The sequence below is a fragment of the Protopterus annectens genome, chromosome 3.part0 (genome assembly GCF_019279795.1).
Source record: "Protopterus annectens isolate FY-2018-M chromosome 3.part0, PAN1.0, whole genome shotgun sequence".
NCBI classification, from domain to species: domain Eukaryota; kingdom Metazoa; phylum Chordata; order Ceratodontiformes; family Protopteridae; genus Protopterus; species Protopterus annectens.
In genome coordinates this window covers 1,599,293,007-1,599,316,643 of record NC_056731.1, presented here as the reverse complement: position 1 = coordinate 1,599,316,643, position 23,637 = coordinate 1,599,293,007, and the positions used below count along the sequence as shown (strand labels likewise).

The 23,637-nt window shown below is 42.6% G+C and overlaps 1 protein-coding gene across 2 annotated transcripts in view; it reads right to left on the bottom strand.

Moving 5' to 3' along the window:
- POP1 (POP1 homolog, ribonuclease P/MRP subunit) overlaps positions 1-23,637 on the bottom strand; it is a 1,346,230-nt gene that overhangs the window by 1,020,325 nt on the left and 302,268 nt on the right. For both annotated transcript variants that reach the window (XM_044065635.1, XM_044065636.1), the window contains exon 4: positions 9,674-9,849. In XM_044065635.1, coding sequence (XP_043921570.1) covers positions 9,674-9,849 — 176 coding nt within the window. The remainder of the gene's footprint in view (positions 1-9,673; positions 9,850-23,637) is intronic.

Below are 23,637 nucleotides of genomic sequence, written 5' to 3'. Positions count from 1 at the left end.
GCAAATGAATGGACTGATTAAGGGCCACACTGGATACCACCTTTGGCATGAAAGAGGGACTGGTCCTGAGGGACACCCTGTCCGCATGAAAAATGATGAAAAGCTCCACTGCAATAAAGGCAATTACTTCTTGCTGAAGTAATTGCTAAATGGAAAGCTGTTTTCCAAGAAAGGAATTTTACATCTGCAGTAGCAGCTGGCTCGAAAGGAGGAGGGTTGAGTTTCTGCAATAAAAAGTTAAGGTCCCAGGCTGGAGTTGGACCTCTCCTGGGTGGTCTTAAATTTTTGGCCCCTCTGAGGAACTGCTTGAGCAGTGGATGAGAGAAGAGGGGAGGTTCTGTGTTATAATGAGCTGAAATGGCCGAGGCATTATTTTTTATTGAGGAAAAAAGACAGGCCCTTGTAAAGCATCTCAGTTAAGTATTGTAAAATCTGAGGTAAATTGGGCACTGCTGTGCTCATCCCTTGAGAATGGTTCCAGGCACAGAATCTTATCCATTTTTCAGCATAAGATTTTCTAGTACTAGGCCTCCTTGCCTCTAAAATGATACTCATCACTGGTTTACTGAGGGATGGTAAAGGGGAGATTAGGTAATTAGTCAGGCTGCTAGGTTCAGTGTTTGAAGCTGAGGGTGCAGAATCTGGTTCTCCTGCTAAGACAGCAGGGTAGGAGTCTGAGGCAGGTGCCATGGGGCCCACAGTGGCAGACTGTGCAGGAGGGGGTACCAGTGTTGGCGTGGCCAGTCTGGTGCAATCAAAACTGTCCTTGGTTTGTCTTGGTTGATCTTTAGTAGTACTTTGGAGAGCAGAGGCCGAGGAAGAAAGGCATAAACTGTTAGGTTTTCCAGATGAACGGCAGAGCATCCACTTTCCAAGCTTATCTGTGGGGAGTCCTTGTGCAAACTGTTTCCAATTGATAGTTCTGGGGGGAGGCAAACAGGTCTAAATCTGGGCTCCCCCATTTGCTTGTCAACATGTTGAAAATCCTTGGTTCCAGTCTCCACTTGTGTGGGTCCATGAGATTTCTGCTTAGTCCGTCTGCCAGTGTATTTAGTTTTCCTGGCAGGAATTAAGCTTGTACATGCACTTGTTAGCTCAAGACTGTGTTCCACAATGCCATGGCTAGTCTGCAGAGGGAGTAAGAATGTGTACCCCCCTGCTTGTTTATGTACCACATAACAGTGGTGGTGTTCGTCTTTACCATTAATTGTCCTGGAAGAATGTGGTCCTGGAAGGCTGTCAGAGCATTCTGTATAGCTAACATTTCTTTTAGATTGATGTGCAGGTGCATTTGACTTGGGTTCCATTTGCCCTGAATGCACTTCCCTGCCAGGTTCGCCCCCCATGCATAGTCTGATGCGTCTGTTAGGGTTTGGGCAGCAGGGGGTAGTGTGAATGGTAGTCCCTTGTTTTGGTGGCAGGTCTTTGCCCACCAAAGGAACTCTAGGCGTAGGCAAGGTATAATAGGAATCATTGCTTCTAGATCCTGAGAATGTTGACACCATAGGCTTTTTAGATACCATTGTAGTTTCCTCATATGCAGTCTTGCATATGGAATTAGAAGACTGCAGGAGGCCATGAACCCCAAGGCTTGTAGTATTTGCCTTGCAGATAGCAGGGTTTTTGTGGCCACTTATTTGAAGTAGGTTGTCAAGTGAATTTGTTTCTCTGGCGTGAGGAAAGCCATCGGGGAAGTTGTATTCAAGCTTGCTCCCAGGAATATAATTTGTTGACAGGGTACCAGGTGTGATTTCTTTTCATTTATGGTGTACCCCAGACAAGTTAGCATCCTTTGTACAAAAGCCAGATGATTCAAAAGTATGTCCTGGTTTTCTGCCTGAATTAGACAATAGTCCAGGTATGGGTATATCTGAATATTTCTTTGCCTGAAAAATGCAATGACTGGAGCTAGGCACTTTGTGAATACCCTGTGCGCAGTAGATAAGCCAAAGGGCAGTGCAGAGAACTGATAGTGCATGTAGCATGCTATGAAGCGCAGGTATCTTCTGCAAGATTCCCTGATTGGGATGTGCAGGTATGCTTCCTTTAAATCTAGTGTTGCCAACCAGACATCTTTGCCTAGCATAGGAAGCAATTGGTGAAGAGTCAGCATCTTGAGTTTTGGAATCACCAAAAAGGTGTTTAGAGTAGACAGGTACAGGATCGGATGCCATGAATTGTCTTTTCTGGGTACCAGGAGCAATCTCGAGTAGAAACCTTGTCCCTTTTCCTCTTCTGGTACCAATTTAGCCCCTATGCTTAAGAGATAGAGTACTTGCTTTTGGGCCTCTGCCCACTGATTTGGAGATAGATCCGGCCAACCGCTTGGAGTTGGTAACGTGTGGAAGTGAAATCTGTATCCTTGGGACACTATATTTAAAACCCATTTGTCCTGGGTAATGAATCTCCAGTTCTTTGTATGAAGTGCAATCTTTCCCCCCAAAGGGGCATTCAAGTTGAGAAGTGCTTAGAAGTTTTAAAAAGAAGTCACTGAGACAGTTTACCATAGGTGAGAGTTTTATTACTCCCAGGTTTGGAAGTGGAGGCCCCCCACTACTTAGTCCTGTGTGTACCCTGGGACTGAAGCCTGGCTGCTCTGCTGGATCTGGGTTTGGACTGAGAAGGTCTGGAAGAGGCAGGAAAGGGCCAGTTCTTAGAAAGCCAATGCCTACTAAATCTCGGAGTTTGTACTTGTCAAAAATCTTTAACGGTTGCAAAGATTTAGCTTTTTCCTCCATCTTTTTAAGAAATTCTTCTGCCTTGTTGCCAAACAGGCGGTCCTGATTTAAGGGAGTATCCAATAATTTCGCTTTAACATAATCTGGCAAGGACTGCTCCTTAAGCCAAGCATGCCTTCTAAGTACAGACCCAGTTACAGCAGCCCTGCAAGATGCCTCTACTGAATCAAAACCACAATGCAATGTATGTTTACCAACTTGTTCAGCAGAATGCATTAAATCCTGTAAATCCTTATTTTCAGCACAATCAGGACTCAACATAATTTTCTGTTTAAGCAATCCAATAATATGCTGCTGATACTTTAACATATGAAACTGGCAATTCAAGGCCCTAATGGCCAAAGTTGCAAAAGTGTATAACTTCTTACCCCATCTATCCAGCGCCCTCGAGTCTCTATCAGAGGCGGTAGGATTTTTGGCAGTAGAAGCTTTAATGCCCTTGGATCCCCGTGAAATGGTTTCTGGATCCGCAGTAGGATTTTTGAAAAGGAACTTGTGAGAGTCAGGAACCCTGTAATATCTATCAAGTTTTCTGGGAGCAGGAGGTAGAGAGTCAGGGGTCATGCTAGATCCTGAAAAGACATCATCAACAATGTCTAGTACAGGAGGTATAGCTAAAGGCCTGTGCTGGTGTAGGAGTAAGAAATCCCTAAGCCTCTTTTTAGAATCAGAGAAATCCTGACTTTCCCAACGAAAATGCTCCCTGAGAGTATGCAAGGTTTCACCCAAAAGAGAAATCCTCTGGGGGAGAAGCAGAGGGAATAGAGTCCTCAGCATCAGAATCCTCAAAGGTAGATAAGGGTAAATCCTGGTCATCAGAGGAAACAGAAATTTCAGAATCCTGGTCAGAAGTAGCATAAGCAAACTCAGTCCTAGGTCTCTTACAGGGGGAAGGTTGGCTTCCCCTGATTAAAGTAATAAGGTCTTCAGTCATTCTTATCATTTGTTTTTTAGGCATAGAGGCCTAACCATGCGGTTTGGGCGTCAGTTTTCTAGGCATGGTTCGAGTTTTAGGCCTTGAAGAAGAAGATGGCATCAGTTTAATATGCAAGTCAGTAGGTCTGAATACACCCTCAGAAGCCAGTGCCTGCAAAGCAGCATCGGACCCATCCAAGGTAGAGATATCCGTAGGTTCCACAGTTGAAGCATCTTGCAGCATACCAGACTCCAAATGGGTCTCAGTAGAGGCCTGTGAATCTGAAGTAGTGGGTACTAGGGGCTGCGAAAGCACCTCACTGAGTACCAGTGCTTCGGCGGCCTGTCTCTGTCTTTATCTTTGTGTTTTTTCAGAATGTTGGTAGTCTGATGGCTTACCGAAGGCATATTGGGATAATTAAACCAAGCACCAAAATATTTTGAAGCAAAAAAATATACCAACGACGGATAGTTTGTGGTTGAAATAAGGCACAAAACCGACAGTGAGGTACGTCGAAGTCAGAGCCTAGGCAAGGAATACAGTACCAATGAAAATCATTATGAGGTATTTGCTTTCCACAAAAAATGCAATTATTTACTTTTACTGACATCGGTTTAGAGCAAGAAAAAGTTTCTCCAACGGGGTACTTAGCTTTTAGGTGAAGACTTCGATTCTGAAACTCAAAAACGAAAATTTCAGGAGTTGGCCGACCGGCACTTGCGAACTGCTTCTGCTTCGGGCACCACATGGCAAGAAAGACTGATGTAATGATGTCGGCTGTATGTTTTATACCCCCCTGACGACCTGACAGAAAAGGAGACAGCAACCAACGTAAGACCCAAAACTTTGTTAATCAGGCCGACTGAGGGCTACTGCATGCAGACAACCCAAATGTGATGACTACAACAGTGAAACACGAAGAACATCTACACTGTGACAAGCACAACACACACTTACCCAGGCCCCTAAAAACAACTTATGAAGCTATTATCAATAAACGTTAGAGCGTATTTTACCAAAACAAAAGTTTACACTAAAAGTAATACAAGAATGACACTTTTTCAACTGACAGAAAGTTGTGACAGTCCAAAAAAAGTTAAGCCCTAGCAAAAAACAAACAGCTGTTGTAATTAGGGTACTGCTTTAGTCATAAAATTAAATGTGGAAGTTTCTTCCCTGAATGGAATTTATCTGAACAATAATGGAGAAATGCTAGCCGGCCATCGATACTCGAAAACCTGCAAGGGGAATGCTCTTCAGATGCAGGAAAGTTCTGAAGGGCTAGATATTCAGGCCATTGGCTTTCTCCCTGCTCTACTCAAGCTTCCAACGGTCTGGGCATGTACAAGGTGCCCTTAAGTTTTGGAAGCTGACTGGCCATGATATCCAAGGCAGAATATAAGCCATATAGATAAGGCTACTGCAGCAGTGATCTAATGGCAAACATGAAGATAACCCTTAAAAACAGCTTCCATTACTATCATTATGCAATATACATATACATTTACTTTTTAGTAGTTTTATTTCACTCCAACATTATGGCATTCTCAATTCCTGCCTTCCATAAAACCTCACTCCTCCTACTAAGCATTATACTGCATGCATTGTTTTCACTAATTCCACTTGTATGAAATTAGCTCCTTACATTTTCTAAAGCTTTTACCCCATTTTTATCATCTCCATCACACTGTTCAATACTTCTATTACAGCTGGTTAACATTTTGATTTACATTTTCTAGCAATTGCTTCTTTGGCCACCAAGTAGCATTACATTTAGTAAAGGCTTACCATGCCTTAGGCAATTCAGATCCTATATTCCACCACAGAAGAATCATCTGCTTAGTTACTACCAGTTGTTATCTCAACATCTGTATCAAAGCATTATGTACGGAATTTTTAAAATCCACCATCTCATGTCATTTACAAAGAACACAGTCCCACGTTTCTCTCTCTTCCCTATTCTTTCTTCCCTATCAAAGCTCCAATTTTTACTATCTCCCAATGGAAAAACCCTCTGAAGTTTATATGAGGTATAAAATACAGCTAAGCAAACATTTCCATGCAAAAGTCCTAAATCTTATGGACTTTGTTGCATACTTGGGAGCTCTACAGATTTATTCCCATTGTTCCATTGTAACCTTTCTATTCTCTTTTCCCATGATTTTCTAACCTCCTCTGATTCTTGTAGTTATCACACAGTATTTATATGCTTTACTAATCATTCCTTTTTAACAGTAACTTCTGTTCCAGACTTAAGTAAAACCTCAACCATCGCTGGTCTTTCACTTAACACTCTCCTATTCCTTTCTCTTCTCCGATACTCCATTACCATTCCCTGGTAGGGAAGTCCAAACTTCTGCTTAGCCTCATCCCACTCTATTACCTTTTCCCTCCTTAGTGGTTTACTCCAAATACCTTGGTTTCTTTTCTAATTTCCTCCTTTTAATTCCATGCCTCTCTTGTACATTTTCTATACCTCTACTTGCAGTCATCCCTATTGGTAAAATCTCACTCCTCCATTCTCACATTATCATAGTTCTTAGAATACTTTTTCTACCATATAAATATAGCAGTGACTCTTACTAGTAGATCCAGCATGAGAAGATTAAGAGCCTAAACTATAATAATATTCTGTATGGTTGCTGCTATTCTCCTTAACGATCTGTATCCAAAATCTCATTCTTTATTTCTCGGACGACCTCTTGTTTCATCATCATCATTCCTTTCAATTTTGATTTATAAACAAATATGCTTATGATTACATTATAATTTATGATACAGTTACTACTTATAAAGATTATTCTGCTAAGAACTGCACGTTAGGTAACTATGCTTTAAATTCACCTACCCCCTCAGTTTGTGTAACTTAACACATTTCCGAGAACATGACATCACATCAGGATAACTCTGCCTGTCTTAACAAATGACAGTGTTTTAATACATTACCCATGCTTAGCTCTTGTTTAATTAAAGGGAATAACTTGTTTAATACTAAAGACTACAAAAAGTTTATACTCAAATAATCAAGCATAGAGCCTGTAATTTAATGCATGCATTCTGAGAGTTCCACAGATCATTCAACAAACACTAGAATTCTCAGACTAAAGACAATGAAATTTATACTTTTTACCATCATTTACGGTTGGTCATTTATTTAATGTATGCTTACTGTAATGCTTTTTTCACCTTTAAATGTTAAGACTATGCCATTAACTGAATAAGGAAACCATATAGCACAATTTTTCACAGCTATAGATAGGCTGTCTACACACAGACCCAATCCAGATTTAAATGAACTCTGACATTCAACCAGTCTTTCTTGCCCAGTTCCACAGGCCAGGACATCATTACAAAATGTATACAGTGCATCTGCCTTCAATTGATCACAATATCTTCTTCTTCTCTTTCGGCTGTTCCTGTTAGGGGTTGCCACAGCGGATCATCTGTTTCCATTTCTTTCTGTCCTCTGCATCTTGCTCTGTCACACAAACCACCTGCATGCCCTCTCTCACCACATCCATAAACCTTATCTTAGGCCTTCCTCTTTTCCTCTTACCTTGCAGCTCCATCCTTAGCATCCTTTTCCCAATATACCCAGCATCCCTCCTCAGCACATGTCCAAACCAATGCAATCTCGCCTCTCTGACTTTGTCTCCAAACCATCCAAACTGAGCTGACCCTCCAATATACTGATTCCTAATCCTGTCTATCCTTGTCACACCCAGTGCAAATCTTAACATCTTTAACTCTGCCCCCTTCCAGCACTGACTCCTGCCTTTTTGTCAATGCCACCGTCTCCAACCCATACAAAATAGCTGGTCTCACTACCCTCTTGTAGACGTTTCCTTTCACTCTTACTGGAACCAGTCTGTCACAAATCACTCCTGACACTCTTCTCCACCCATTCCACCCTGCCTGCACTCTCTTTTTCACCTCTCTTCCACACTCACCATTACTCTGAACTACTGATCCCAAGTACTTAAACTCATCCACCTTCATCAACTCTACTCTCTGCATCCTCACCATTCCTCTATCCTACCTCTCATTCACACACATATATTCTGCCTTAGTCCTGTTGACTTTCATTCCTCTCCTCTCTAGAGCATATCTCCACCTCTCCAGGGTCTTCCTCAACCTGGTCCCTATTCTCACTACAGATCACAATGTCATCTGCAAACCTCAAAGTCCATGGGGCCTCCTCTGTCTGATCTCGTCTGTCAACCTGTCCATCACCATTGCAAATGAGAAAGGGCTCAGAGCTGATCCTTGATGTAATCCCACCTCCACCTTAAATGCATCTGTCACTCCCACTGCAGACTTCACCACTGTAACACTATCCTCATACATATCCTGTACCACACTTACATACTTCTCTGCCACTCCTGACTTCCTCATACAATACCACAGCTTCTCTCTAGGTACCCTATCATATGCTTTCTCCAAGTCCACAAAGACTCAATGCAACTCCTTCTGACCTTCTCTATATTTCTCCAATACACTCTCAGAGCAAATATCACATCTGTAATGCTTCTTTTCCAGCATGAAACCATACTGCTGATCACTAATCCTAACCTACCTTCTTAACCTAGCTTCCACTATTCTTTCCCATAACTTCAAGCTGTGAGAGTGATCAGTTTTATCCCTCTGTAGTTACTACAGCTCTGCACATCACCCTTAGTCTTAAAAATAGGTACAAAAACACTTTTTCTCCACTCCTCAGGCATCCTCTGACTTTCCAAGATTTCATTAAACAATCTGGTAAAAAACTCCACTGCCATTTCTCCTAAGCACTTCCATGCTTCCACTGGTATGTCATCTGGACCAACAGCCTTTCCATTCTTCATCTTCATGGCTGTCCTTACTTCCTCCTTGCTAATCTGTTCACTTCCTGATTCACTATCCCCACATCATCCAACCTTCTCTCTCTCTCATTCCCTTCATTCATCAGCCCCTCAAAATACTCTTTCCATCTGCTCAACACACTCTCCTCGCTTGTGAGTACGTTTTCCTCACTATCCTTTTATCACCTTTACCTGTTTGCACATCTTTCCCAGCTTGGTCTCTCTGTCTAGCCAATCAGTACAGGTCCTCTTCTCCTTCTTTAGTGTCCAACCTTTCATACAACTTTCCATATGCCTTATCCTTAGCCTTCGCCACCTCTCTCTTTGCCTTGCTCCTCATTTCGTTATAGTCCTGTCTACTTTCTTCATCTCTCTGACAATCCCACTTCTTCTTTGTCAGCCTCTTCCTCTGTATACTCTCCTGTACTTCCTCATTCCACCACCAGGTCTCCTTGTCCTCCTTCCTGTGTCCAGATGTCACACCAAGCACCTTTCTAGCTGTCTCCCTTACCATCTCTGCTGTAGTTACCCAGCCATTTGGTAACTCTACACTGCCCCACAGTGCCTGTTTTAACTCTTCCCTGAACTCCACCTCACAATCACCCTTTTTCAACACACTCTCAGAGCAAACATCGCATCTGTAGTGCTTCTTTGATCTTTGGCACTGCTCTCACACTTGTCCTCCTCTTCTTGATCACCGTCATCTTACAGACCACCATTCTATGCTGCCTAACTACACTTTCCCCTGTCACCAATTTACAGTCTCCAATCTCATTCAGACTGGCCCTCCTGCATAGGATATAATCCACCTGTGTGTATCCTCCTCCACTCTTGTACGTCACCCTATGCTCCTCCCTCTTCTTAAAATACATATTCACCACAGCCATGTCCATCCTTTTCACAAAATCCACTACCATCTGACCTTCTGCATTCCTCTCGCTAACACAATATACTGATCATAAACAAGAACATCTGTATGACAGGTTACTAACATTGTCAGTACTTTAAAGACTTTTTTTTTTAATCATCAAAGGTAAAAAAAAAAGTGATATGCTTTTAACCAGAGACACTCTGTGCCTGTCTGAGAATACAAACAGCTAATAAAGAATACAAATTAAGCAACTGGCAATGTCTGACTAAGTAAACAAAGGTATTTAAAGTAAAAACAGAGAGCATACCTCTTTCTTAGCAATTTCTCGAAGTCGCCTGGGCATACGTTTGATATTATGACACATAGCACGCCTACGCATATGTCTTGGCAGTGTCTGAAAAATTCTTGAGGTGGAAGACTTGGTGGACACTGCTTTCAGCATTGCATCAATTTCTGCAGCACGGGCTTGAGCAAATGGCGTAGCTGTGTGCAAAAAACAGTGGATAAGCTCAGTATAAATGAACAAGTAGTATTCAGGTAGCCTCTTCTTTTTTAATATCGTTTCCAGGTTAATGTAGTTTGCGGAACTGTTTCTTTCTAAAAATGAAGATCATCTATGGAAATTTAGGGAAGGCACAACAACCAGCAACAATAACTTGTCATTCTTAATGCTCTCTTTAAAGGTCATTTCAGTCAACATATTCAACAATAAACCACAGTGCAGTACTTCAAATGTGCACCTTCAATTAGATCCTATAAGGAAGCTGCCCTCTTCCCAAATGACGTAATGCTTTAGCAGTCAGACATCTAACAAAATAAAAATGATCATTCAATACTGTGTCACAAAATTTTACCCTCCACAAAGTCACAAACAGAAGAAATTGCTGACGTGTTTCCTGACCACAAAATAACTAACTGAGGCCCAGTTCAAACTGGCATTAGAGACAAGTCAAGATCACCTGTAGCTGACTGAAGTAGTACAGCATGCCACTCCACTCAAACTGTGATCTGTTCCCAGAGAGAGAATGAGGCTCAGACTTACTGAGTGGAGGGGTTCCAAGCAGTCCCAATAATCTCCAAGACCACAGCTGTATTTTCTGGTGGGATCATGGTGGCCTATATTATGAATGAGACCATTACACATGAAGCTGACTGTCATCCTAGCAAAACAGAACATCTTTGTCCCAGACCAGGAAAGCCAGTACTGCCAGAGGGTCAAAAGAGGTAAGGCCCACCCTAGGGTGACAAAAAAATCAGTTTTGTTCTTTCTTCAGTGTTTATAAATAACTTGCATACATTTGACTCTGATACAATATGCTGATGATTGTACCATAATCTGCTTGCAAAAACTGACCCAAGAATCGTTCACATCAATTGAAAGCTGACTAAATAATTCACAGCTACTACTGAACCCCCTAAAAACAAGCTGCTGCTTTTTACCCCTAAATCATAATTATACCTGGTCAGCCTTAGTAAGAAGCTGAGATCCCTTATAAGATCCTCCAAAGCTAGCTATGAAAACAAAATCGCCACTAATTCTAAGGACAACCACAAAGCATTCTATAGCTGTCAAGAATCTCGATGGCAACACCCAGATCTGCTCTGAGTTACAGCACAACGGCACATGAATTACAGAACTAACTGATATTGCCAACATCCTGGCAGATAGGTTCAGTGCTAACTTTATCCCCCCCACCCCCTAAACGGCCCATATCTACACAGGAAAAATGCAGAGTCCCTGTAATCACAACTACGCAGGTAAAAGCTGCACTCTCTAAAACTAAAACACAGCATCCATGAGACCGGACAACATCCCAGGCTGCATTTTACACGAACTTCAGAACGAACTGGCTCCCCACCCAAGCACCATGTTCAATAATAGCCTCGCATCAGGCTTTGTGCCCACTGAATGGTGCACAGCAACGGTTATCCCACTCCACAAAGGGGGAGCCACCACCAATCCCGGGAATTATCGCCCTATTAGCCTGACAAGACTGGTCTACAAGGCCAGGGAACATACCATCATGGAACTCATAAACAAAGACATTGGTAACCTCCAAACTCTGGATCCCACCCAATTCGGGCTTGTGAAAGGCAGATCATGCCTCCTGAATCTGATCAACTTCTTTGCGGCAGTCATCAAAGCCGTAGATGAGGGTAAGGTGGTTCACACAGCCTATCTTGACCTCGCCAAGGCTTTCAACACCATCCCCATTCTGGAATTATAACTAAACTCACTAAACTAGGTATAAATCCCTACTTCACAAGATGGGTTTGCCAGCTGGCTCACTGACAGAACCCACACTGTAAAAGATGTAGACTCCAAATCAGACCTCAAACCAGTGACAAGTGGAGTACCACAGGGTTCAAGTCCTGGAACCTCTCCTGTTTGGTATCTACTTCTCTGAAGTACAGACTAACACAGAAGGCCTCTGGTTAACGAAGTTCGCAGATGACTGCAAACTAGGAGCCATAGTCAAGTCCCCAAATGATGTGGACATCCTACAGAAGGCCCTCGCTGAGAAAGATGCCTGGTGTCAGAGCCATGGCCTCAAGCTCAAGGCCAAAAAGTACAGTGTCATCCCCTTTGGCAAAAACTCTGTACCCATGAACTACCACACAGGCAGCAATTTACTTAACACCGAATGTGTGATAACAGACCTTGGGACCCAGGTGAACAGAAAACTCTCCTTTGATAGTCACTGCCACAGTAGTCAGGAAGTCCTTCTACGTGGCACACCTCATCATAAAAGGGTTCTCATCCAGGAAAAAAAGAGGTCATTGTTCCCCTCTACTCGACATTCAGACTCATTATAGAGTACAACGCCCCTTTTGGAATGTACCTCACAAGACATCTGCAGCAGCTGGAAAGGCCACAGACGTACCTCACAAAGAGGATTACTGGCCTCAAACAAATGCTCTACACTGACCGTCTCAAAATACTCCAGCTTTACTCCATAGCATATCACCTACTCCGAGGTGATCTCTGCCTAACATATAAAGCTATGTCAAACCCAGAGCTGTTGGACATGCTACACCTAAAGAAATCCCAATCCCTCCGAGCTACACACTCTAGGGACCTAAACCTTGTCACCACAATAAATAGGACATGCTGGAGGGATAGATTCCTGTCCCAGAGACTTCCCATACTCTGGAATAGGCTACCCCATCTATGTCAAGCAAAGTTCTTCATTAGCACTCTTCAAGAAAAATCTTAATGAGTGGATGGGAAATAGGAAATACACCCATGGGTCACTTATGCGTCTCTGCTCAACAGTGGCACAGGAAAATAACTTTCTTGGGTGGCATAAGCCAGGGACCCTTGTTGGCTAGGCTTACGCAGGCCCTTGGGCCGAAAGCCTAGTACCTATGAAACTATGAAGTTAAGACCTGTTTATCATATCATCCATCAACACAAACACTGAATGCATACCTCAAACTAAACTTCTGGAGATCACAATAGACGATAACATGAAATTTGACCCCCACCACTTCCAAATACTAGTCAAAAAGACACACCTAAAGCTTGGACTCCTGTATAGGGCCAAACCGTATCTTATACAAAAAGCCAGAGAAACAGTCACGGGAACCTACTTACTGCCCATGCTTTTACATGCTTCCCACATCACAAAATTTGCTGCTAATCTCTCATCTGTATCCACCACAGCTGAGCTGCCATACTGCTGAAATGGATCAAACTACCAAACATTCTTAACCAATAGCAGTGTTTAGTCATACATAATGTAACATATAATCCACACAAGTGTCCTGTGCTGAAAATCACAATGCAGCATTATATCCAGAGCAGAAACTTAACATTCTCAAGATAAATGTTTGCTTACTATAAGTAAATTAAAAAAAAAAGGCAGGAAATGCTCTTTACTTTGCCACTGTCTACAAGCTTTGGAATTCAATCCCTCCCCCATAACCAAATTCAAAAACTACAAATTTCAAAACAAAGCTCAAAGACCATCAAAGGCAATCCTGGATCTGTCAATGCACAGCCCCAAGATGAAATGAGCACAAACTTTCTTGCATATGAGCAGATGAAACACAGAAAAGTAGTACAATTTACTCTTAACATGGAAGGAAATACAATGTAAATATGTTTCCTTCTTTGTACATGATCAATGACTCAAATGCTATTCACAGACTTTTACAACGATACTCATGTATGTAACCTTTATACTCTATTTTGTTACTTTATTGTTTTGTAGATATTCTATGTTCTATTGTCATATTTGTTTACATGGAGCTTTTTTCCCTGGGACTCTGCTGAAAGGGGTCCTCAGGCCCAGTCAGACTATACTAGTCAACAAATGCAAAATAAAATAAGCTGTGCAAGATGGGCAGAATCATAATGAATGGTAGGAAGCTGCACAGATATCTCCCACACAATGAAACACACAATGAAACATAGAACATGTTCACCACTACCTCCTCCTTGCCCTGCTGTACTGAGAAGAAAAGGGTGGGACCCATATTCTGCATAGTGGCAAACAGATCAATATCAGAAGTGCCTTATTTCTGAAAGATCCAGACCTGATGCAACATCACAAAACAGTTCTGCAGGGGAGAATTCACCAGTGTTTTTACATCCTCAGGGATGTTAACTGCTCAGAGAGAGACTGATTCCTCTTGTCTATGGCCCACATCCAGATAAGCATCACCTCCCTCCAATGAGAATATTTCCTTGTATTCCTTTATTTGTTCAGATACACCAATACAAACATACAATCGATGAGGAAAGGTTCCAGAAGAAGCTCTGTCTCCAAGCACATGTGCTTGGAAACACAGCTTCTTCACAAGTAAACACATGTAGCCTCAGTGGTCACTGATGCATTGCAATCCAGAGAAGCACTTATATCCCCAAGTGGTACCCATGAACACTGACTGCTATCAAACATAAAAGACACATTGAAATCTGACCTCAGGCACCTCACTGTATCCTTGTCCTAGCTGTCAAAGCCATGGCCTCCTAGGCTATTTCCCTACACAGAATCAACCTGCAGACAGTGCCCAACTCCATGCCTATGAAAAAAATATCTAAACAGGAGTCACTGAAGACTACTCTTAAGAATTGCTCATCACCAGGGACTGCAGCCACAGGAATGCCCACGGCAGAAACATTTCCATGAGTCCCTAGATTAGCACAATCAATTCCAGGTTATCCCAGTAGGGGAATATATGGAGATCAGTCATAGCTTCATAGATTAGTACTAGGCTAACCGCCCTTGTGGGCCATTTTAAGCCTAGCCAATTACCCCATGTGAGAATCAAACCCTGCACTTTGTGTCTGTAAGGTAAGCACCTTAATCTTTATGCCAACCTCCCATCCGGCCAACATCTTATTATATGTTAACAGGTGCTGAGAAAAGCCCTGATGGCAAACACGTTTTTTGGCAACTCTTTGGTGTGGCCCCCAAAACCATGATGTGCTAAAAGGCATGCATCATGTCCAGTAACATAGTTCAGGCAACATATGCCACAAGATAAATGAAACCCTGAAGGGTCACCACTCAGAAGAGGATATACATGATATGATGTTTGATGTCAATGATATCCAGAAACCATCCGTCCCCTATACAACCAAAAAAAGGCATAAGTGAATCCACCACCTCTGTTCTAAATATGGATCAGTTTCTATATTTGTTTGCTCCATCCAAACTGGAGTCTAGGCCATTGGTGGACAACTTTCTAACAGAAGATCTGCAAGTCCGAGGACAAGCCAGAGAGTGACAATGAGTACATGTCTAGAACCTTGATGTCCTTTTCATGGCTGTCCAAGCCAAGGACAACTTAAAGACAATCTACACACACACACACACACACACACACACACACACACACACACACACAGACTAGATTCAGGGTTGAGGTTTTGCATAATGGGTAAGATGTCTGCCTCACAGACAGGATATACAGGGTTTGATTCTCACCAAGGGAAACTGGCTAGGCTTAAAATAGCCCACAAGGACAGCTAGCCTAGTAATGATCTATGAATCTAAGGACTGGCTATATGGCCAGTGGGACTTTTCTTTTTGGTGACTGAGGCAGCACAAGAAGGGATAAAATATCTGATGCTTAAGCATGAGCTTTTCTGCTCTACCAGAGAAATTGGAAGGAACAGAGTGTAATAATTTTATGAAAGTACAAAATAAGCAACTGGATTGGTATTTCACAACAGAATTTGTTAACTGAAAGGGAACACTGAGTGTATGCTCCTAACCTGGCCATAGGAAAGCAGCCTTGTTGTGTCTTTCAGCTTTTCCCGGTTAGGGGTCGCCACAGTGGAACTCCAGTCCGCTAATGATTGTAGTTGATTTTTACATGCTGAGTTACCAGCCCTGACGCACAACCATCAACGAAGGCACGCCCATTCATGCACGTCTCCACGCAGAAGACGCTCTAGCTGAGAATCGAACCAGACAGCGTCTTACTGTGAGGCGACAATACTACCGCAACACCACCACCGCGCATTAGTAAAGATGCAGTCATACCAACAGAAAGAGCTGATCCTGACTAACTGTGGCAGAAGGGCATACATATTAAAAACTGGAAGCAGTGGAGTGCATGTGGAAAAAAAGAAGTTACGTCTTACCATAATGTTCCATCTGTGTTGTTAATCTTCAATAATCCTTGACTGTGGGCTCTGTTCCGAGCCTTGGAATCAACTTGGCCATTTACTTTCCAAACTCTTCAGCTAGGCTCTACCCATAATGCTCTTCTCTAAATTCCCTCAGATCGAGTTTGCCTAAGTTAGTGTCAGGGAGACAGTAAATAACAATAAAGAAAAGAAACCAGATCTGTGTCCCTTTTATGAAGCCAGTCTCAGGAAAAATTCGATCCACTAAGAGTCTCAGGGCAGGGGAAGGAGTGGGGGGTGTCAAGGATTAGTGAACACTGAATACACAGATGAAACGTTATAGTAAGACATAACTTCTTTACCGGATGGTGTCAATCTTCACGTAATCCTTGACTGTGGGACAGAGCCCCTAGCTATCTGAATCTTTGGAGGTCTCATGGAAGAATATTCCTGAGCACCATCGAGCCGAATGATACACGTCCCCTAAAGACCTGGTCCAGTTTGTAATGAGGGATAAAAGTATGAGGAGATGACCATGCGAGTGCTGCACAGATGTCATCTAAAGAAGCTCTGGCCTGAAAAACCGCAGAAGCTGCTACAACTGTAGTTGAATGGGCTTTCACAGGACGCGATGGTTGAAGCCCCTTTGAATGACAGATAAAGGTGATACAACCTCTGAACCATTTAGCTAAGGTAACCTTGGAAACTGGGTTACCCAAGAAAAGTGAGGAAAAGGCAACAAACAGTTGGTCAGATTTTCTGATATCTTTTGTTCTGTGAAGGTAAAAATGTAACTGGCTGTGAACGTCTAATAACTGTATATAGTGCTCTCCCTTACTGGTGAAATTACAGAGAAAGACTGGTAGGTGCAAGGTTTGATTGATATTAGATTCTGAAACTGCTTTTGGCAAGAAGGAAGGATTAGTCCTGAGGGAAACCCTGTCTTTGTGAAATACTATATAGGGGGCTTGCAGGACAAGGGTTGAATTTCCGATACTCTTCTTGAAGAAATAATAGCTAATAAGAACAAAGTTTTCCATATCAGAAATTTTAAGTCACAAGTAGCTGTAGGTTCAAAAGGGGATAGAGTAAGAGACTGCAGGACTGAAGGTAAATCCCATGGAGCAGTGGGCTCTTTAAAAAGAGGCCTTAACATTAGGGTTCCCTTCAAAAAAGCTTTACAAAGTTTATGTGACATAAGTGAAGAACCATCGAGACCAATATGGAAATTAGATATTGCAGCTATATGGACTCAAATGGTAGAAGCTGAAGAGCCAGAGTGATAAAGAACAGCCAGAAAATCCAATACTTTATCCACAGAAGCTGAATAAGGGTCAAGATCATTGTTAAGAGCCCATCTAGCAAATTTTTCCAACTTACTCTAGTACCGTCTCCTAGTAGAAGGTTTGTGATGGGCCAAAATGATTTGTTGGACTGGTGAGGTAAGGGAAGAATGCATGGCAATCATGGGAACTAGAGAAGCCATGCAGTGAGCTTGAGATGTTGGAGATTCGAATGAACCACACCTTCAAGATGAGATAACAGATCTGGAGCTGGATACAGAATCCAAGGTTTCTGAAGTAGATGAGGCCATATGAAGGGAAACCAAACCTGTCGAAGCCATAGCAGAGCAATGTGGATTACTGTGTTCTCCGACCTCTGACTTACTTTAGAAACTGGGATATCAGAGGAATTGGGGGAAAGCATACAGGAGACTGGGGGCCAATCGTGGAGAACAGCGCCTATGGGTGATTCCCCTGGGGGAGATTAGGGCAAAGTAACTGCTGCACTTGTTCAAGGGGGAGGCGAACAGATCGCAGCAAAGTTGACCCCAGTGGCGGAATATGTTTTCCTTCACCACAGGACTGACAGACCACTCAGGAGGCATTAGAATAGTTCTGCTCAGCTTGTCTGCTATCACGTTGGAGCTCCCCAGAATGTGCGCTGCCTTGAGAAAGCAGTTGGAAGAAATCATCTATTGCCAGACGCTGAGGGCTTCTCTACAAAGTGGGTAAGATTTGGTTCCCCCTTGTTTGTTGATGTACCAGACCACCGACATGTTGTCCATCTGAACTGTCACTGTTCCCAAGGGAAGGGCATCTTGAAATGCTTGCAATGCCAACAGCACTTCCCTCATCTCTAGAACACTGATGTGCAAACTGGCCTCCTGATGTGAGCAAGTGCCTTGGACAGTCCTTCTCAGATAATGTCCCCCGCCCACCCTATCTGGGAAGCATGGGGTTGTGGAAGGATGACCCGAAAGAATTTCATAGGACTGGAGCCACCAAGATAGGTCTTGTTTGCAGGGATTGGTGATCAAGATGCGGTATATCGGTTGATTCCTTAATGACCATCTGGAGGCTAGAAGCCATTGTAGAATCTGCATGTGATATCTGGCCAAGGGAACTAGAGTTATAGAGACTGCCACTAAGCCCAGCACCTGAAGAATGAGTCTGGCTGGAACACTTTTGTTTCAAACTATGTGGTTTACTTGTGATTTGATCTTTTGAAGCCTGTTTACTGGAAGTGAAGCAATTCCTGAAACAGTGTTTATTAAGGCTCCAATAAATTCCAACTGTTGAGTAAATTGTAGATTTGAATTTTTGTAATTTACTGAAATGCCCAATGAAGCACAAGGATGTAGGGTGCAATCCCTTGCCTGTTCTAGTTGACGCCTGGTGTTAGCAGTAAGGAGCCAGACATCGAGATAAGGAAAAACTTGAAATCCCTCCAGTCTGAGATGAGTTGCTACCACTGCCATGCATTTGGTAACCATCCTGGGGGCTGTGGTGAGACCAAAGGGCAGTGCTCTGAACTGAAAATGACTGGCCCACAGTCAGAAGTGCAGGAAACTCCTGGAGTGTTTGTCCACTTTTATATGGTAATACACATCCTGAAGATCTAAAGAGGACATCCAATAGTCTTTTTCCAGGAATGGAAGCATTGGCTGCACTGAGACCATCTACAATTTGGTTTGCTGAACTGCCTTGTTGAACTGGCTGAGATCCAAAATGGGTCTCCAGTCCTCTGTCTTTTAGGGCACTAAAGAATCTCAAGTAAAACACGGATCCTCTTTGGTCTGGTGGGACTTCTTGGATGCCTCTTTTTCGAACAGTTTTTGAATTTCTATAATGGCTGCTTCCCTGTGACTGGGTGGAATGTTAGGGAGTCTTTTTTGTGCTTTTGGATTTGAGGAAAGGGGAATGATGTAACCTCTGGAAATGATTCCCTGGACCCATTTGTCTGATGTTATCTGTAGCCAGGCAGATTGGTGAAGGGATAATTGTCCCCCGACTATCTCCAGAGGAAGGCAACTGGGCCTTCGTTCAGGAGTGCTGGTAGGAGTTACCAGGGAAAGTATCTCTGGACTCCTGGTTCTGCAGGACACCTCTGCCCCTAGGATGGCATCTTCCATTGTTACTTCCCCCTCTGCCCCGGGGAAAGTCCTTGCCATGTGCATCCAGAAAAGGTCCTTGGAACTTTTTGAACCATAGCCTGCGACTTCTCTAGTTCCTTGGGTAGGGCCGTTGAGTTGAGAATCATATGCCTACAGCAGAGGGAGTCTTCCCATCTTTCTTATATCTGCTCAGCGTGTCTTTTACTTTGGGTCCAAAAAGGAGTGCCGCATCAAAAGGAGCATTGACGTACGAAGATTTAAATGGCTCCAAAAAGTTACACAGGCGCATCCAGGCATGTCTCCTAATGGCTACGTCTGAACCCGTTGCTCTTGTCATCCCTTTGGCAGCGTGGGCAATTAGCCCCATGGAGGACTTAGAAATTGCTTCGAGGGTGGTGAGCTGAGAGGTAACTTTGTCTCGCACCCCTTCATCTACTGCTCCTCTGAGAGTATCTGGCAGCTCTTTGATCAGATCTCTCTGTGGCCTGGTAAAGTGCGCCATGTAGTTTAAACACCTGAGAGCGAAGGTCCATAAAGCGTAAACACATTTCCCAAACCTATCCATAGTCCTGGACTCCTTGTTAGGAGGATGGATAGTAGGACATTCCTTGGCAAGTTCCTTCTTTGTGGCTGCCTCTATCACCTAAGGTGCCTACGGAAACACGCTTAGCCCAATGTTGCTCTTCCTTAGGGGCAGAAAGGATCCAGTCAGGCCTCTTGGGTATTGGTTCTATGGAGTCAGGAATTTTCCAGGCCCACTGCGTGATCAATTTGATGAGCTTGTCAGCTGGCGGAGAAATCCAAAAGGTAGAAGGGTGGGCACAAAAAAAGAATGGTAACTTTTTTTTTTTCTATTAATAGAAAGAGAAAAAGGTACCAATTATGGTACCAGAAATACCAAAATAGGTAAGAGAGAGCACAAGCAATAGTACTAATGGCAGAGGAAAGGGAGGAAGAGATCTCACACACACACACACACACACACACACACACACACACACACACACACACACACACACACACACACACAGAAATGAAAGGAGTGGGTAGAAGGACTAAAAGTATGTAGAAGATAAATATAGATGCATGAAAGGAATTTAGAGGAAAATCAGAGAAAGAAACTTACTGTAAATAACTGCCAAGGCATGAGAGAGGTCGGACACATCTGACACATGAAGTGGCAAATGAGATCTGAGGTAATTTAGAGAGTAGCATTATGAGTAGAGCCCAGCTCAAGAGTTTGGAAGGCGCGAGCTGAAGTAAATGGCTGAGTCGGTACTGAGGCTTGGAAATGTACCCACAGTCAAGGATTATGTGAAGACTGACAACATCAAATTGATTATTTGTTGTACACCAGGCAGAAGTGAAGCAAATTAATCCCAGCAATCAGGAAATGTCAAGGGGCAGACGTGAGATTCAAGCTTCTGTATCCAGTTGTCTTCAGAATATTTTTTTCCTGGAGGATAAAAGTATTTTTTTTCCAGAAAAGACTGAGGAGGAAACACAAGTTTGCCCCCCAAAAAAGTGATCCATCAAACAGAAGAGGAGGAGTCTGCTTCTCATTCTTCTGACAATAAAACTCAGAGAGACTTTGCCAGTGAAGCCTTTTACAATGTTGCAATGAAAAATGCTTGAGACACAAAAACAAGCAAAGTAGTTTTCTAGAAGAACTGGGAACTTGGACTTGAACCAGAGTCTGGGGTTGGGAGATTAAGATGAACAGGAAGAAGTTCAGCAACACTGAAATTAGTGAATAAATGTGAGGCAATACAGCATCAATCACATTTCTGAAATATAGCTTTACAAGAACTAGTGTCGGAGAAAGATTTAGCTTTTGCTGACTTTGTTAAACTTGTTGGGGGACTGAAAGGCATATACCTTTCTTCGTGTCATTAATGTTTGGAAGGACACTAAAAGGAAAAAAAAAAGTAACAGTGAGCAAAACAACTTTTGTTCATAACATTTGTATAAAACGTTTCATGATATAAATTGCATGTTATATAGTAAAGCATTTTCAGTGATTGTTGTATGTGATAAGGATACTAAAGTTAACAAGTATTTTATTTTATTTTTTAGTTCTAAGAAATAGGAATTACGATATAAAAAGAGTAGAATAGCTGGACAAAAACACGCTTACATTACTACGCTGTAATCTTGGGCTGTTGATGCAGGGAATGGAATGAAAAAGTGCACGGATTATGATATATGTAGAGTTGAGATGTTTAATCTTATTTCTGCATAGGTGAATGCCTGGATTCAGCCTATGGCTTAATCTAATAAGATGTTTCTGTAAGCATGTGGGCTATAAAACAAGAGAACACTGAATGTAATGGAAAGTTTTCCTTTAGCAAACACATGTTCAGTGGGAGTTGAGAAACCTGCAGCTGAGGGCAGCTGTACATTCCCTTCTTATGTTTCCATGGAGATCAGCTGACTACAAGTACAAGCAATAAATTGAACATTAAGAGCATTGTTTGCTGAGGGAATCGTAAATTTAAAAGGGACATGGGTTAGTAGCCTAGAAAAAAATAAAGTTTAAAATTAATGGAAGTGAATAAGAGATAGCAGTTTTCCTGGTACCTAAACATCTAAATGCATTTACTACAACAGTGTATAATTTAGTTTTATTTAAAGATAGTGCATTTTTTTCTCACTGCTACAAGTTAATGTTTTCTGAAAGCATAGAAGTTGTTTTTCACATTTGGGAAGAGAATAAAGGAAAGACAAAAATAAAAGTACAGTTGTGTACACTTAGATGTTCGAGTGTATTCACTGTTGCAGTTATTACATTTGGGTAATCTGCTGGCAGGTTGCCCTCAGTCGGCCTGATTAACAAAGTATTGGGTCCTGCGTCGGTTGCTGTCCCTTCCTCCATGATGTCAGGGGTATAAAACATGCAGCCGATGCCATTACATCAGTTTTCTTGCCCCAGATGTCAGGTGCCTCCCTAATGGGGAGCAAATAAATACAAAAACACAAAAGTATACCTCCAACCAAAAGCAAATACACCAAAAAGGCTTTTAAGTATAGTAAAAGAAAGTAGAGGTAAAGCCAGAAAAAACTAGGGGGCTGGAGGGAGGGTAACCAGGACTGCAACAGTGAATACACTCGAACATCTACATTTACGCTAAGTGTACAAAACTGTACTATGTTCTTCGTGTTTCACTGTTGCAGTCATTACATTTGAGTATATTCCCAAAGTTATGGCTGGGAGGAGGAGTTTATACAGCTTTAGGGCCAGATATAAGGCCCTGCAAGACAGCAGTGGCAAAGCCAGCTCTGGATTTAGAGAAAAATTGGTAAATGATAATGCTTGGTGAAAGTATGTACAGAACTCCAGGTAGCAGCTTCTAGGATATCCCTGGTAGGAACACCTCTGAGAAAGGCTGCAGAAGTAGATGCAGCCCTGGTGGAGTGAGATCTGATCCCCTGGGGGACAGGTTTTCCATGCAGCTTATAGCAGTAATGAATGCAATGGCTTACCCATTTAGAAATGGTTTATTTTGAAATAGCCTTCCCCTCTGCCCCTGCAGCAAATCATACCAGCAATTGTTCAGATTTTCTTCGAGATTTAGTCCTGTCCAAGTAGAATCTAAGTTGTCTGTGCACATCCAAGGAATGCAGAATCCTTTCCCCTTTGTTTTGTGGACTGGGAAAGAAGGTTGGCAAATGAATGGACTGATTAAGAGCCAAACTGGAAACCACCTTGGGCAGGATGGATTGGTCCTGAGTGATACCCTGTCCGCGTGAAAGATGATGAAAGGCTCCACTGCTATAAGGGCCTGTAATTCAGATATCCTTCTAACTGAAGTGATTGCTAAAAGGAAGGCTGTTTTCCAAGAAAGACATTTTAAGTCTGCAGTATTAGCTGGCTCGAAAAGAGGTAGAGTGAGTTTCTCCAAAACAAAGTTAAGGTACCAGGCAGGGTTAGAAGCTCTCCTGGGTGGTCTCAATTTTTTTGCCCCTCTGAGATACTGCTTGAGCAGAGGATGAGAGAAGAGGGGTGGTTCTGTGTTATAGTGAGCTGAAATAGCTGAGGCGTGGATTTGAAAAAGACAGGCCCTTGTGAAGTATCTCAGTTAAGTATTGCAAAATCTGAGTTAAATTGGGCGCTGCTGTGCTCATCCCTAAAGACTGGTTCCAGGCACAGAATCTTTTCCATTTGTCAGCATAAGATTTTCTAGTACTAGGTCTTCTCGCCTCCAAGATGACATCCATCACAGGTTTGCTGAGGGATGATAAGGGTGAATTTAAGTGATTAGCCAGGCTGCAAGGTTCAATGTTGAAA